The 16,443-nt window shown below is 36.4% G+C and overlaps 1 protein-coding gene across 1 annotated transcript; it reads right to left on the reverse strand.

Annotated features, from left to right (window-relative positions):
• Nucleotides 1-1,894: 1,894 nt before the first annotated feature.
• Nucleotides 1,895-16,213, reverse strand: LOC124157546 (popeye domain-containing protein 3-like). The gene is made up of 9 exons (XM_046532370.1): nucleotides 16,066-16,213; nucleotides 15,766-15,850; nucleotides 15,411-15,569; nucleotides 14,984-15,165; nucleotides 11,627-11,758; nucleotides 10,540-10,647; nucleotides 8,854-9,006; nucleotides 7,438-7,633; nucleotides 1,895-4,007 (listed from the first exon to the last, which is right to left on the reverse strand). Exons 2-9 carry the CDS (start codon nucleotides 15,845-15,847, stop codon nucleotides 3,799-3,801), a joined length of 1,221 nt encoding a protein of 406 aa, XP_046388326.1. The 5' UTR covers nucleotides 15,848-15,850; nucleotides 16,066-16,213; the 3' UTR covers nucleotides 1,895-3,798.
• Between the last annotated feature and the right edge of the window lie 230 nt (nucleotides 16,214-16,443).

Genomic DNA, 16,443 nt, shown 5'->3' on the forward strand with positions numbered 1-16,443 from the left:
AACCACCAATGACATTCACCTCAAAGACTACCATAGCACTTTCTGCCAAAAAGGACCCCTTTTCTCCCTATCAAAAATATACAACAGGCTACCGTATGATATTAAATGTCATCCACCTACACCATTCAAGAATGCTTTGAAGATATATTTAATGGAAAATAACTATCATAGCCTGAAGGATTTTATGTTGGGCTCGGAGTAATCTTTGCCCATCAACCACTAAAATTGTAACTTATTTTCTTTTATCTGTAAAAATTGTAAATGTTATATCACTTCATTTATTTGTAACTATGACTTTAATTATTTACTTTATTTTGACGACTTCCAATGTCACCGGAACATGTGATCTCTAGGAACAATAAAAATTATTATTATTAGGAACAAAATATTTAGATAATTGAAAGGTACTTATCGAAATGTATAATTAGCGAGGAGAAATAATTCCTTTATAAATGGCATTGGAATTAAATTTTACGTGCAGTTTCCCATTGTTTTGCATGAAAGTCAATGATGAGAAAACACACACAAATTTGTTCGGAGAATATTTTATTTAATATGTACTGGAAATTTCATACACAAATATCCACTTATATCAGCAATGTTAGGGTCCATTCAGAGTGAAAGTGACATTGATCGTGGACAAGATATTAATCAAATAATATCAGTACAAAAACATTTGAATACTGCAGTATACTCCTGCTACAATGAATATGGCCTCTAGACAAATTTCTACTTTCACCAAGGGAATAACCCGTGCAATTTGCTTGCACTGGATTCATTTTGGTAAATGATGTTTCAGACACTATCAGGTCTCATTCCAGCAAGGGAATACGGTATTTGAAGAAAAGCTCTGATTCTTGAATATTCTATAATCGAGAGCATGGAAAAACTTATGTCCCTTGATTTAATTAGTAAAATATTTGAAAAGTTGTCCTTTAATGAGGTTTTGTACGAAAACACATTAGGAAAAAGCATGAGCGATTCAATGATTTTTGGCATTGCTTCCTTACCACTTCCCTGAGTGTATACACTAAGTGAAAATCCTGAAGTAGAAAATTGCTGCATAAGATATGAACACGAAGAACGTTTAACTTTACTAGAAATTTAACATTAAGCTTACGGAAATAGATATTTTCAATAGAGATTAAAAAAAAACGATTCACTGAAAAGCTTCTATTAGAACTGCTCCCCACATATATTAACAAATATAAGATGTCTTATAGTAGCATAATAACAATGGCTTTCAATTTCCAATACAGCAGATAAAATGACTGGCAAACATAAGTGTAGATGAAGAATGATAAAAAATAAGTGCGTGACATTTATGGCTTAGAAATAACATCCACTGATATGATTAATTCAGAATTGCCTTCAGTGGCGCAGCAAGGGGGTTTTGGGGGTTAAACCCCTCCCCCCCCCCCAGAGGTCAGAGAAATATTTAAATTTTATCCATTTTACTCAATAGGATTGATATTACTAATAGAATAGTGTAATGATCAATAAAATATCCCTCAGGACCCCTAAAACTCACCATTTTGGACCGTTTATTTTAAAATTCTGCAATTTATTAATCTCGCACATACCGCTTATCCTGGTGGGTATTCCATACCACCACACACCCCGGTATTGGTTGCACCTTAACCCCCCCCAGCCTTAATTCCTGGCTGCGCCCCTGATTGGCTTTATGGGATTCTACCTTAAATTTCGTATTTTTGTAAGACGAATGAATTGCACACTTCGTAATGTAGACTTGTGAACAAAAATATCAACCCCAAGTATAGCTGCCACTGAAATTCTATGAAATATTGACTGTAACAGCTCAAAAAATCACTAACATCAGAATGTTGTATGAGATGGTAAAAGCTTCCCAATGTTAATAATAATGAAATCTATGTTGGAGATATTATTACATAAAAATTTATTATAAGCATTATAAAGAGTAGGCACAGGATGAATTAAAATATTTACTGTACATTTTTAGTAGCTGAATACTGGTAGGATATTTCATCACCACTACTCAGACGTTTAATTCAAAGGCAAGGCCCATTTTTCCATCGTTAACAGAAGACCTGCATTTCACCAACATGTTTTGTGAACTCCTAATAAAATCAATATTAAATACAATAATCACGAAAAAAATATACTTCAGCTTACATATTGCCTTAATAAGAGGACAGCTTGGACACCAAAGTAGCCACGCAACTGGCAAATGTTGGGCCAATATCATTTGCCAGTGTTCTTATGTCAGCCCAATATCCTCCCTATGTCTAAATGATAATGTTTTGCATCGTGGCAACAGGGGATTCAGGAAAATTTTTGAAAAGTGATATGCCTGGAAATACATTTTACATTATTTTGGCACTAAGAATTAACTTTAAGCAGATGCAGATATTATGTGTCAAAACTAGACAATAGTTTAAAATATTTTTTAGTATCTCTGAGGCTTTGGAGGCGATCTATCCCCTCATCCCCCTACCATAGTTAGGCCACTGATTGGTAGCCAATAGAGGGCCAATGTATAACAAGATGATCATGATCAATCTCGGTTCATAAAAATGAACCAAGTTTGTCAAGAAAGTCAGCCTTGGTTCATTAAAATTATTTCTTGAATGCAAAGAAATAGCATCAGATAAGTATGAAATAAATTTTGTATTCTTATCTGAGACTTATACATTCAAAAGAAAAATCTTGCTACCCTCATCATACCAGCCATATCATAAAACTGTTGCTAATCCGTTTAACAACTATATTTAATATTTTTGCAGTTTATGATCATCCTCACTATGTTATCATGAAATCAAATATTATTTTCATTTTAAACAAACTACATAGTAGAGAAACTTCAAAGTTCATTTCTTAACTTTTTCCTTAGACTTCATGACGATGAAAAAAAAGTGATTAAAAATTTATTTAACTGAACAAATGAAGTAATAATTATTAATTTAAGCAATTAAGGAAATTGTTGCATACGTTTCTGTTATTGTTGGAGTGTAATCTTAGTTGCAATGCATCGTGTCACAGTACACTTATTCTTAAGTTTTTTCCACATGGAGAAAATGAAAACTTACTTTAATAAATCACACAGTGGTAAATATTTGGAAAAATTCATCGAGTATTTGTAAATATTTACAGGCACACAGCAAAATTAAAATTAGCCAGCTTAACTTGACAGGTTATCTGTGAACCTGATTTGAATCAAAAACTGTCAAGCGATGCTAAAAGTAACTACGCATGTGGTAATGAGTTCATAGCTTTGTAAACAAACATAGTGCTACGCATATTTAAAACAGTGAGGAGAGGATAAAGATTTTGAGAGTTATAGATAAGAATGTTTTGAAAATAATTATGGATATGATGTTACTGACACCTTTTTCTTCAGGCATTCACCTTGCACTATTCATAAAAATACACATTAGTTTTTCATTACAATTTGACCTTACCATTTTCTCAGTTCACAAATAATAATAAATTATGGTAAGATGGACTTACTTTCTTCCACTTGATGTACCTGCCAATGGAGATGTCTTATATATGAGTTATGAGATTCCATAAGAAGCTAGACAAAATGTTTGAACACATACATATGAGTATATAATCAACGTTTGATAACAATTATAACATACAAAATCAATGTACCAAGGCATAAAATATCACCATAGCAAAGGGAAAAAATTCACTTTCTGAGCACACACTGATTTTTTTTTCTAACAAACCAGTCCAAAGATACTTTAACAACATCAGATTCAAGGAAAGTAGTCACTTTATTAAATGAAAGGTGAAGTTGACCTCAAATATTCATCATTCAGCATCAGCCATCTCACAACTATAAAATTTAGAACTGGATTCTAGCCAGCTCTCAACATCACTGGAAGGGAGCTCTTGATAGGGTTCAATGAGGGCTGGCAAACGTGGGTCTGTTGTCGCCCGTGATGGTATCTCTCGACCCCAATTCCACGGTCTCATCCCTTCTGGACCCGACCAATCTTCACTCCCTCCTGCACTGGCAACTGAAAAGATACCAAGTCACACACAGCTTTAGCCATCAGGAAGAGAGTGCTGAATGGAGGGGGGATAGCGGATCTTGGGAAATGCGCTAATGTAACTATCCCACTCGGCACTCAGCTTCTCCCTATAGTAATTCTATCTCCTGGAGGTGTCTGTCTTTATTATCCACAAATAACACTTTGCAAACACTTTGTCTCATTTTAATCAAACGATGGCTGCGGGAAAATTATAGGACGGGACCGCGATCTTCAAACGATCAATGCGGGAAAACGATACTTTGGGGAACGATGGATGCGGAAAAAAATTACATTGCCTTTATGGAACTTTATTTGGGACGAGGAATGGGAATGCAGGATGAATGCAGGAACGATTTATCGGGGCTCCACTGTATTAACCCTTTTCCTGCCAGGTAGCCAATATATTGATATACTGGTCCTCGTGGACAATGGAGGATCCAGAGAGGGGCTAGAAGGGGCTGTTCAGGTTTTGAACCGAGAACAGTCAAGTGATGCTAAAAGTCCCTCCCCCATGGGAATCCTATTTACACTAGATACATAAATGGTTATTTTGTTCGGACCCCAACTACTGCTGAAAGGTTAATAAGTCCCCTTACCAGCTTAACCCCCCCTTGTCCATAGCCTGGAGCTCCGGCGCGGCTCGTGGGATCTGTGAATACTGCCAAGGTCTGATTTATCAGCCAATCAGGATTCATTCTAACTTACTATAATCAATTTCTCTAACTTTTCCCTGATTTCAAGTCCAAATTTTAAGGATTTTATAGAAAAATGCATCAAGCAATAGTAGAAGTAGGAGCTGTAGAAATAAAGTCAAGTTATAAGTGCCCTTGCCACCCCACCAGGAGGAGGAAAAAATGCCTACCTCACTGCTTGAACACAGCCACGATCCGCATGTTCAACCAAAATTTTCATCCTTTTGGCTCCACAGTTTTGTCTTGGCCACATACTAACATTGCAGACATTTCCATGATTTCTGGTCCCAATTTTTACTTCCCCGACTGACATGAATCCAGTGTTTTACCGTTTAGAGTTCTGCTTTAAAATAGCAAATTCTAAAGGGAAACTTTGATACACGTGTATGAGCTCATAATATATCCTTGCCTAGGGGTTGCTACCTCCAATTCTTTGAAAGAAGAAGCATAGCAGTCAAACATCCGATATAGCTGCGGTTGCAAGGGCATTTCTAATTAATTAATATGACACATTCAATGGTTGTGACAAAATAGTTTTTTAATTGTATTCTGACATGTCCTACCCAGCATTACGCAAAAATCATTCTCTCCATGGAGGAAGTGACAGCTACAGAATACTTTGTAATTCAACTCCAAGAGGAAATCACACTCGCTTAGAGACCAAGAGTCTTGCACACCCCATCATAAAAGTAACTTTGCTCCATTAAATTCCCAACCTTGAAGACCTGCACACTCCTTTCCAACTGCACCAAAGAAAAGGCCCTCTATCCCAACACAGAGGGATTTTTGTTCTCATATCCGGAGGAATGGTTCGGAAGCATAGCCAATTTGGCATATCTTTGGGACTTTCAGAAAATTTTTCAGCTTCTGGATGTTAAGATTTTTGTGTCTGGGACTGTACCTAAGGTCACCGCGCAGATCATTATGCTATCCAGGTACCTGAATTCCCATGGCAATTTTACAAAATTTGTGGCACTAGATGGCATTGTACGACATCAGTGGCGCCGACTCAGTGGGGCCTGAGGGGGCTAGAGCCCCCCCAAAAATTCGTCACAGATGTGAGGAAAAAATGTGTCAGGCTTGTTGATTTTCCCCGGAGTGTCCTGATATCGAGATTTGAGTGATCAGGGTTCTAATGTTGATCATATGACTCTTCTAAAATGCTTAAAAAACTTAAAATTCACTACTTATAACATTTACCGGGGCAAGGTCCCCGGTTTGGGCCCCCCCAAATATTTTGTAAGTCGGCAACCCTGGTATATAGGGTTAAACGTCGCTGTGATATCTTACCGTCATTTTACACTCCTTATCCTCCGTACAATCAATGTAAATGGCCAGTAGAAAGTGCTCGCATCCATGGTTAAGATATTATAAGAAGTTAAATCACCTTCCCCTTTTTCATGGACTTCACGTGAATCCACTCCATAGTGAAAATCCACGTTGACTATTCATGACCTCAGGGGATGATAAGGTACTAATGATGGCTGAATAGTTTGCCATCGTTGCATCATGAAACTCTCCGTGAGCACATTACCTGTTGTTGATCGAAAAAAAACTACCGCCCTTGTGGCTGAGGCTCAGCTGGATTGGGTGAAATATTGTCTACCAACTGAACCTCAAGGAGAGGCAGTGGCACCGATCTATGGGGCTTGAGGGGGCCCGAGCCCCCTAAAAAATTCGTCAGAGTGTGAGGAAAAAATGTGTCAGGCTTATTGATTTTCCCCGGAGTGTCCTGATATCGAGATTTGAGTGATCAGGGTTCTAATGTTGATCATATGACTCTTCTAAAATGCTTAAAAAACTTAAAATTTACCGGGGCAAGGTCCTCGATTTTGGGCCCCCCCAATATTTTTTGTAAGTCGGCACCCCTGTACGACATGGTAGGCCTTTTCAGTCCAACTAGTTGAGAGCCTTAAACAGGAGAGCTGACTTTTTAAAAGTATTGGGAGGGCCCATACCGGAGGTCTTGCCCCGGGAAATTTTATAAATAGTGAGTTTTAAAGTTTATTTAAGTGTTTTAGAAGAGTCATACGATCAACATGAGAACCCTGAAAATTCGACTCTCGATAACTCGACACTCAGGGGAAAATCAACAAGCCTGACACATTCTTTCCCGACACATTCTTTCCATTTTTCCCTCCACATAACAAATATTTGAGGGGGCTCGGGCCCCCTAAGACTCCCAGGAGTCGGCGCCACTGGCCTTAAACCTGTACTGAAGCTGTGCACAGCGGTAAATGTGCAATATCTTCGAATACTATGCTTGAACTCAAATGAAAAGATAAGAATATTAAAGGATAAGCCTCTAGTGATCTGGAAATGGAAGATTTCCATTTCCAAAATATGCATAAATGTGTAGTATGACATCTCAGAATAGCAATACAGCTATGTCAAACTATGCCTCAGGATTTGTAACTTTTCGCTTTAGAGAACGCCTTAACCTCAGGATTTTTCGTAGAAATAAACTTTGGGTTAAAAACTTTAAATACTTGTGTGTGATTATTTGCTTCCAGACACCAAGGGCAAGAACCCACACTTTAAAACGTGCAACCTGCGACTTTAGGTCACGGGCCGTACCAATACTAGCCCATAGTGAATGAATTTCGGTACATAATTGTGTAAGTACCACCCGCTTACCCTCAAATTCCCTTGTAGTTAGGGGGTATGAAAAACTAACATAAAATAGGGGAAAGATTGATATGTATGTATATTGATAAACTCACCAGTGCCCCCTGGAGACAGCGGAGATGTTTTGGCCGACGTGTGAGATCCAGAGAGCCCTCCACCTCCACCACCACCACCAAGGACAGGCATAGCAGGGCTAGATGTTGAAGGTGGGGCATTGGAAGATGCAGCAGCCAAACAAGATGCTATGCTTGGAAGACGAATATCCAAGTGTGATCCTTTCTCAGTCACAATCTGTAAAATGCCAACATAAAACATTCCATGTAGCAAATTGACCAGTATCAATAAGTCAATTTATGGTACTGCAATAAAGTTTTTCCACAGGATAGTATTAGAGGAAGCATTTACACAGGATAGATTCCACTTGTACTTAAGAGCTAGAGAGAGATTTTACAGGGAAAGATTGCTGATTGTAGGCAATCTTGAAGCAGCTTCTACGAATTGACTCTATACCTTGAACAATGAATTGTTAGAAGCATGAACCTGATCTTAAATTTGTTTCTGCCCATGATGATACCACATACAACACGATGCAATAAACATCTTTATTTCCATTAAGGCTGCACCACAACTGATTGATGCAGCTCAATGAACATTCCCTTCTCAAGAAGGACACATTAAGGAACCAACAAAGAAGCAGAGTCCAGATAAAACTTAAAAGCTGTACTGTAAAGAATAGAGAGAAATCATACTCGGAAAGATTCCTGAGTGTATGCAATCTAGCAGCAGCTTCCAACAATTTACTTTATTGGCTGCAACCCACTGTTGCAAATACTTGTTTACACTCTTAATACATTTTTCAATTTTTTCATACCATATGGTAGTCACTCAAATATCAATTTGAAATTCCCTTACATCTCCAGACTTTCTAGATTATTTTTCCATTTTTTCAGAACTTTTCATAATGTGATTTAAGATAGATAAAAATGTAACTATGTCTTGTAAAATCTTAAAACAATGTTATACATTCATGATGTGAAAATGGATTTTTTAAATTATAAGTACCACCTGAATGATATGCTAGAAATGGAATGTACACATATATTGAACTTTTACTTGTAAGATATGGGGATAGTGATTTCCAGGTTTTTTTTCAGAAGGGTGGCCACCCTGTACTAGGATAAATTTGAATAAAAACGCATCCAAAGAATACTTCTAATAATTAAAGAAAAACCACATTATAAGTGAAATAATGTAAAAATTGTGATAAGGTAAAATGCGGACGAAGAGGACAGGAGACAAAATTGATGGGATACAAAATATAGGCAACAAGGGAGTACAAAGAAAATCCAGGAATTCAAAAATAAGGTCCCACTGTATAACTATTACACAACAATGTTTTTTACGAACAATGGTGTAAACCCTAATTAAACTACTATTTGACAGTTAAAGGAATATTAATGGAAACGACAGGGAGGAACGGCGAAAAGAAAATACATATCTCTAACATATACCTTGCTATTCATCGCATATAGCTTTGTAGCAATGTCCCGAGCAATAAGAGTGGCCAGTACAGTGGCGAGATGGGTCTCTTTTACCAGTAAGTACTCCAAGGCACTTCTTTGCCAACACAGGTAACGGCATGATGTCCCAGCCATAATGGAGACCTACAATACAAAGATATTTCTGAGAACTGCAAAGGAGGAATTCAAACAACTCCATTACAACAAAAAATACATGACAAAGACTAGACAAGAAGAAAAAGCAAAAAATTTGATTCGTTATTTCAGTCTTTTCACATTGAACTTATCTAACTAACAAACAAAAAAAACATGTGTCCGAAAACCGGGTCTCAGATTTCAATCAAACTTCGTAGTGTTTTAGACCATTGGGAGCTGTCCATGAATCACCCCCCATATGGGGTTATATAACCAATAGTTTAAACAAAAAACGCAGTTAAACATTTACAGGCCAAATATTTTCCCGTAGAAATGATTACCTTCCAGGTAGGAGTGGTGGGCCGCAGGCCCAGATCATGGATAAAATTGCACATAAAAAATTGTAACAGAAAAAGAATGTAAAGAAAAATAAAACGCTAAAAATAATTTTTACTTACCTATCTTTTAAGGAAAGGTTGTTTAGATATCTTTCTACTGCAATCGTGTATTAGCAACAAGAGGGGAACTACATTATGTGCACTTGTAAACTATGGAATTAATAACAACCACACTTTCGATTCTATAACCGCACCTATTATCCATATTCTATTTTTCACTGCCATTGATGCACCAGCTCACGGATAACATTGCACATTAAAAAGGTTAGTAACAGAAAAAGGACGTAAAGAAAAATAAAACGTTAACGCCATCACAAAGAATGAAAATAAAATCATTGTTACCTACCTATCTTTAAAGAAAGGTTTGTTTACCTTGTATTTCTCCTCTTTTCCTTTGAATACGCTTTGATGTGATCAAATTTTTGTTCATATGGAAAGAAGCCATTAAAAGATTGACTTACAAAAAATATTGGGGGGGCCAAACCGGGGATCTTACCCCGGGAAATTTTATAAGTAGTGAAGTTTAAGTTTTTTAAGCGTTTTAGAAGAGACATATGATCAACATTAGAACCCTGATAACTCGAATTTTGATATCTGGACACTCCGGGGAAAATCGACAAGCCTGACACATTTTTTCCTCACACCCATTACAAATTTTTGGGGGGGCTCGGGCCCCCTCAGGCCCCATGGAGTCGGCGCCACTGGTAGGCCGGTGGTGAGAGTGCAGTAACTAAATTCAGACTCACATCTGGAGGTCCTAGGTTTGATTCTTGAATGCCTAAATTATTTTTCATAAGTCGTTTCTACTTTTCATTTTACAAAAGCCTGCTGTTCATCATTACTTCCACGATTTTCACTCAAATTTTTATTTCTATTCATGGAAATCTTTTTCTGCAATGTTTTCCCATTTTTTTCACACGGAAGCCTAGTTTCAATTATGTACATTATTTCCCTGACGCAAAACATAGGGTTTTTGCTATACACATGTTTTGATAGTCGAAATTTTAATTATATGACTGTGTTGAACAGCTCCCTAAGGACTACAATGCGGCAAAATTTGATTAAAATATGAGACCCGGTTTTCAGACACTCCCCTTGTCAGCTTTAATTTTTAATTTAGGTATTTCGTGGTCCTCATCCTTACCTTAAATTTGTCATCAGTGGTAGCTCGACTGGATTCAAATTCAGGAGAATCTAAGAATTCACATGCATGGATATGATGCAGAAACTGCTGTCCAGCCAGAACATTCACCTAGAATAAACATCATTGTTGCAAGAATAAGGAATGGAGGAGGCAAGGAGTTTATGCCATACATGGGTCTCTGATTTCATGATCTATAACGTTCATAAAAAATGAAGTGAATCAACAAAAATAAAAAGCAATGAATTCCACAGAAAAATTACAAAAATAAGACAGGGTTTCTCCACATCACTCGTGTAACAAAATAATTAATTCTTAGACATCCCTAATCTGAAACAATAAATAGCTTAAATGATACCTTTAAATGGTCTTAAAAAAACACCCAACTTGAAAATTAGGGACTGTGGTAATGATATGGATCCCTATCCATTATGCCAGTTTTGCTACATACTTTTGCCTCTGACATTCACTATATCTAACAAGAGGCAAAGGATTCCATCAAAGCAAGCAATAGAAATGGCAAATGATACAATGAAAATTATTTGGACAGGTGAGTGGCAATACTAGCATTGCTTCCCAAAAACTTCACAAATACTCAAATAATCAGCAATCAACTCCTCCAAAATATGACAGGGTGATGTGAGACGAAGGATTTCTTCACGATGTAATTATAAAAGTCTGTAAAGAGGGTATGAATGGATCAAAAGATGCAATATAAAAAAAATTGCTTTTTTCAATGAATAAATATTGTGATTGATGTAACACCATTAGTACAAATTCATTTTACTTGGGGAAGTATCAAAAGAGCAGACAATATCAATATATTTCCAATAAGTACATATTGCATAAATATTAACAACTTGATAAAATATTTTTTGTTTTAATTTCTACTTGAGAATTGAAATCACAGCCATGAAAAACTCAAAAGACCTCAAAGCTCCCTTTACCGAAAAAAAATCTATTTTAACTGTATAAATGAATCTTTTAACCTTTTCAATTTATTAACTTAATAACTGAAAGGACTGGCACAACAAAACTACACTTGATTAGTTACTTTAGTGACTGCAGTTGAGTAGTACTTAAGTGTTACCTTCCCAGAGAGAAGTAGTCCCAGGCGATCAGTTCTAGTCAGATTCTGCATGGCATAAGCTTCTCCAGCATGCAGTGACATAACCTGAGCAAATTCTGGACTAACCATCTTCTTGAACAGAAGTCGAGACACCTGAGGGTACATACACATCAAGTATGAATGATGAAAATTACAATAGAAGCTAATAAATTAAAAACACATCATTAGCTCCAACTTTTCTAAAAAGAAATAGAATAATACTACAGAATTTTAAGGCTGATTGATGGCAATGACTCTACAGCCATATGACACGAGTCTAAGTTTGAAGACCTTCTGAGATTCATTAGACATACAGCGTTTGCAACATATGAATGCATATCACGAATACTCAAGCAATATTCCACCATAATTTAAAACAAGGAAATTAACTAATACATATGGCTTAAAAATTTGATACACCCTAGAAAATTAAGAATAGATTGAATTTAGAGAAATATGATAAATAAATAAGATAGATTGAAGTAAAGAAGAAGAGACTCGAGGGTGAAAACAGTATCCGACAGGTAGTTCAGGGTACGAATACAGGTGGATAAAAAATTGATTTTTAAAGAACAAATCTCAATTAAAATGCAAAATGTAAAGGGCAAATAGTGCTTGTGCTTAAAATTTGATTTTTAATGGCCATATATTCCATTACAAGAAACTGGTTAAGGATAACCACAAAATAAAATAGGAAAATTAATGTATATTTAAAGACATCTACTTATCTAAAATTACAAACAATTCATACTCAGAGACATATTATTACCTCTTGAGAAAGATAGACAATATGTATTAAAAATTAATTTATAACTATTAAATATATCCATGCATGCTGTGAAACATTTTAAAGACTAAATTTCTTTACCTTGTACTTATGCACTGACTAAAGAGCAAAGTTCTGGAAAGCCACTTCTCTTGCATGAAGAAAGCAGGATATTTAGACATCTTTAAGGGAAATGCAATGCTGGACATTTGAATAACCTATCTTGAGGAGCTTAAAAATCAAAGTAAAAATTAAAAAAAAATTCATGGTAAAAAGGAAAAGGTGAGCAATTCCACATCAGTCCTCCAAGATAATTTTCAAAATGATACCTGTCTCTGAGGAATTTACTCAACATATTATCACAAGAGCCTATCAAAAGTTAATTGACTACATACAGAAATAACTTGATATAAATGATATTAATAAATAAATAATTATATCAATAAATAATAGATGAAAAATAAAGCTCATGTACAATTTTTACATACTCATGTACAAAGTGTATATGCACCCAAATCACTTTATTTAAAATGCAAACAGAAAAAACCTTATCACCCAATTTAAAGTTGTTTGTGAGGGATAACTATATTAACTATACTGCATCCAATCCTATCCAAACAATCAAGGTGAAAGCAAGAACTAGAGCAGAAAAAAACAGAACTACCATTACACAAACGATAGTTAATGATGAGAAAAATTAAAATCAATGGATTTGAAAGTTTTAGGAGGAACTGACATGGCGCCACCTCAATAAATATGGAATGGAAAAGTAAAAACTAAAAAAAAAACATTAAAAACCCTAAACAAAATAAAATAATTTTTTTCAATACAACAGATGTGGTGTGACATGGGCAAGCATTTAATTTTAATGGAAGTTTGGGCAACAAGGTGTACAGGATTTTAATGCACACTAACCTCTACCTCAATGGGGGGAGCCACCATCAACCAGCTCAATGGTCTGTGGTTCCTTCTTTGCTGATACACAGAGCCAAGGCCATCTCTGACGAAACAAGTCTACCTGAAGAGTTAAGTTTTCTCAAGAGGACCTTTTTTAGGAACAAATAGCCACAAAGAAATTTCTATGAGCCTGAAAAGGGCCTTTATGAAAACCAAGGAAAAGGCAGAGGATGAAAAATTTGTTGCCTAGGCTTTCGTACCATCTGTTTCCACAATGTCCAATAGAAATTCTCAAATACTGGACAAACACAACATTTGGACAGTGAATTTACCACCAAATAAACTTAGGAGCCAATTAGTTTGCGTAAAGGACCCTGCTGGCCTGAAAGTACCTGATGTCCACTGCATTCCTTGTGAGTGCAAAGAGGTATATATAGGAGAAACAAGTAGAAACATCGAAAAAAGAATAAAGAGGCACCAGCGGCACGTCCAACTAGGTCAACCTAATAAATTGCCCGTCGCAGAGCATTCCATCAACCTCCACCATGCCATTCAATGGAAGGAAACAGCACTTATGAGTCATTCCAAAGGATATTGGGATCGACTTACGAAGGAGGCAATCTAGATCAGCCTCGAGGGCAAGAATTTCAATAGAGATGAAAGACTCCACTTGAGTATGACTTGCAACCCTGTCCTATGTATGGTGGGTAAAAGCAAAAATGCATCCTCCAATAGGAACTGACATCACCTGAGAGATACGCTTTATAAACCTGGACACTTGAGAACTGGCATCAATGGCCTTGATGACATTCTATCCAAAGTGTGGTATACTCGGTGAAATTCTCTCCCAAAAGTACAGTGTATACAGCAGCAAATGTCATGCATTCCAAAAATGGATGTAAAAATAGGCTGCTACTAAAATAATCTTTCAAAGTTAAGCTATGAGGTTGTAAATCACATGGAAATTGATTATCATTCAGAGAGTTCATCAGATCCCTGGCTCCGCATCAACTCATTCATTGGAAAGCAAGGGTACTTATGTGAATTGTGTATTGCTACCATGGTCAATGGATGGATAGGCTCTCAGTATTAATGAATATCCAAGACCCTTACTGATGAACAGTTGAAAACTTTGATGTTTCATTACTGATTGCTCGAATAGTTCCACAGGGAAAAGTGATGGAAGAATAAAAGAAAACTGAAAAACAAATTAATTTATGTATTTGACAATCTAAATCGGTTTTGAGGACGAAAATTAAGAGGACCAACCTCACACTAATGACATGCTGAATTAAAAAATGCTATGATTCATGAGTATCTCTCCTCAGTGAATGCAATGTCACCTGCAGGAAAAAGAGGCAGATACAAGAGACAAGGCCTAAGGATCCTGAGCCCTCTTCCAATCCAGGAAACTTTCTATCTTGAAAACTTGATTAAACAAACATTCTCTGCATGATATGGCCAGAAAACAACTGGCCGCAATACTTGAGAAAAGCAAACAAAATAAAATGATAATTAATGCAAATTCAAATAAAATACCCATCAATAAATATTTTCCATTGAAGAGGATGGAATAATGGGAAGGTAGTCACATAGTTTAAGTAAATAAAATAAGCTGTAGCAGAGCATGCTATTATTTAGCAGCTACTAATTTTTCAATGACGAACTTCATTTACCTTAAATGGTAGGAAAAGCAATCTGTAAGCTTCTTCTAGCTCAGGATCAAAGCTTACAGGACGCATCTGGTAGGCGGTGTGAAGAAGTTGCATCACATTTAAAACAGCAAGACCAAAGTTCCAAGAGAAAACATCAGGAGCACAGACTACACTCCATGCCCATGTCGAAAATAGTAGAAAACCTGAAACGTTCCAGAATATCTTAGATTTGGCTGGCAGAAACTTAAGTTTGCTGTTTAATATTCAATAAAAAGTTTTTATGAATTAATAATCGATTTGAATGAAATTAAGAAAATTAAGAAAAAAAACGAACGAACAACCGCCTATTCAGTGAGATATATATATGTACAGTGCTTCCATACAACTAATCAATCGCCAAATCTACCACGCTTCATTACTAAAAACGGACAGGAGAGATTATACGAACCTATAATGAGAACTGAGTGCATAAATAGGGCGCCATGCCTCGTGTGCGGTGAAATATACGACATCAGAAAGCAGCCGTTAGCTAGATGGAACAGAAGTTGTTGGGGTTCTCTCCATTGTCCACAGCTTCCACCGATGTTAATTAATCCCTCAAGGGTGCCTAAAAAGCATGAAACGACCAACGGTAAGATATCATGACTCTGGAGATAATAAAACAAACACCATTCTTACAGAACAAAATAATTGTTTTCATACGATGAGTCGTAGTAGCGCTTACAATCAATCCTTCCATTTTTAATTGAAAAGCGGACCATTTAAATTTTATATGAGCATAATAAACTAAAAACAGCACTCACCCCATTGCTGAGTCGATACAGTATGATTTATTGCCGACGAATTTTCAATATCCAACGTTACGCTCAAGTTGAGAGCCGCCATATCCTTTCGGTAATTAATAAGCAAACTTAATAAGGCCTTTCAAATTTTCTGAACGCTCACAAATTTAATACAAGAGGTATATTAACAGGGTCCTTCTCTAAAATTATTAGCTGGAATTACAATAGGTAAGGACCCCCAGCACAGTATATTTGCCACACGCGAACGGATACATAATGACTAACAACAGATATACGTCCACAATCGTCGGCACAACTCACTGAAATGGATAATTTGGTATGCTATCTTCATCCCACTTCAGATCTGCAATAATATTAAGGGAAACATAGTCTTACACCACGGTCAACATAGTAAACATCAACAACAGCAGAAAGCACGAATATCCCGGAAACGCAGAAACAGGAAATGAATAAGTAGCCCTCTATTGACATATTCTTAAACTAATAGAAGCGGCAAATTGCGGAGCACTAAATTACGAATGTAGCGAGACCAACGACATCGTAAGTATAAGTAGAATATGTGGTCATTCTATTAATACGAAGAATGCTTTATATTTCACAGTTATATCACGAAGTATTACTACATGCATGCTGTATTTTTCAAGGTAACAAGACATTTTCAAACGTTTCTCTTCGATA

Source organism: Ischnura elegans, chromosome 4, assembly GCF_921293095.1.
Source record: "Ischnura elegans chromosome 4, ioIscEleg1.1, whole genome shotgun sequence".
NCBI classification, from domain to species: domain Eukaryota; kingdom Metazoa; phylum Arthropoda; class Insecta; order Odonata; family Coenagrionidae; genus Ischnura; species Ischnura elegans.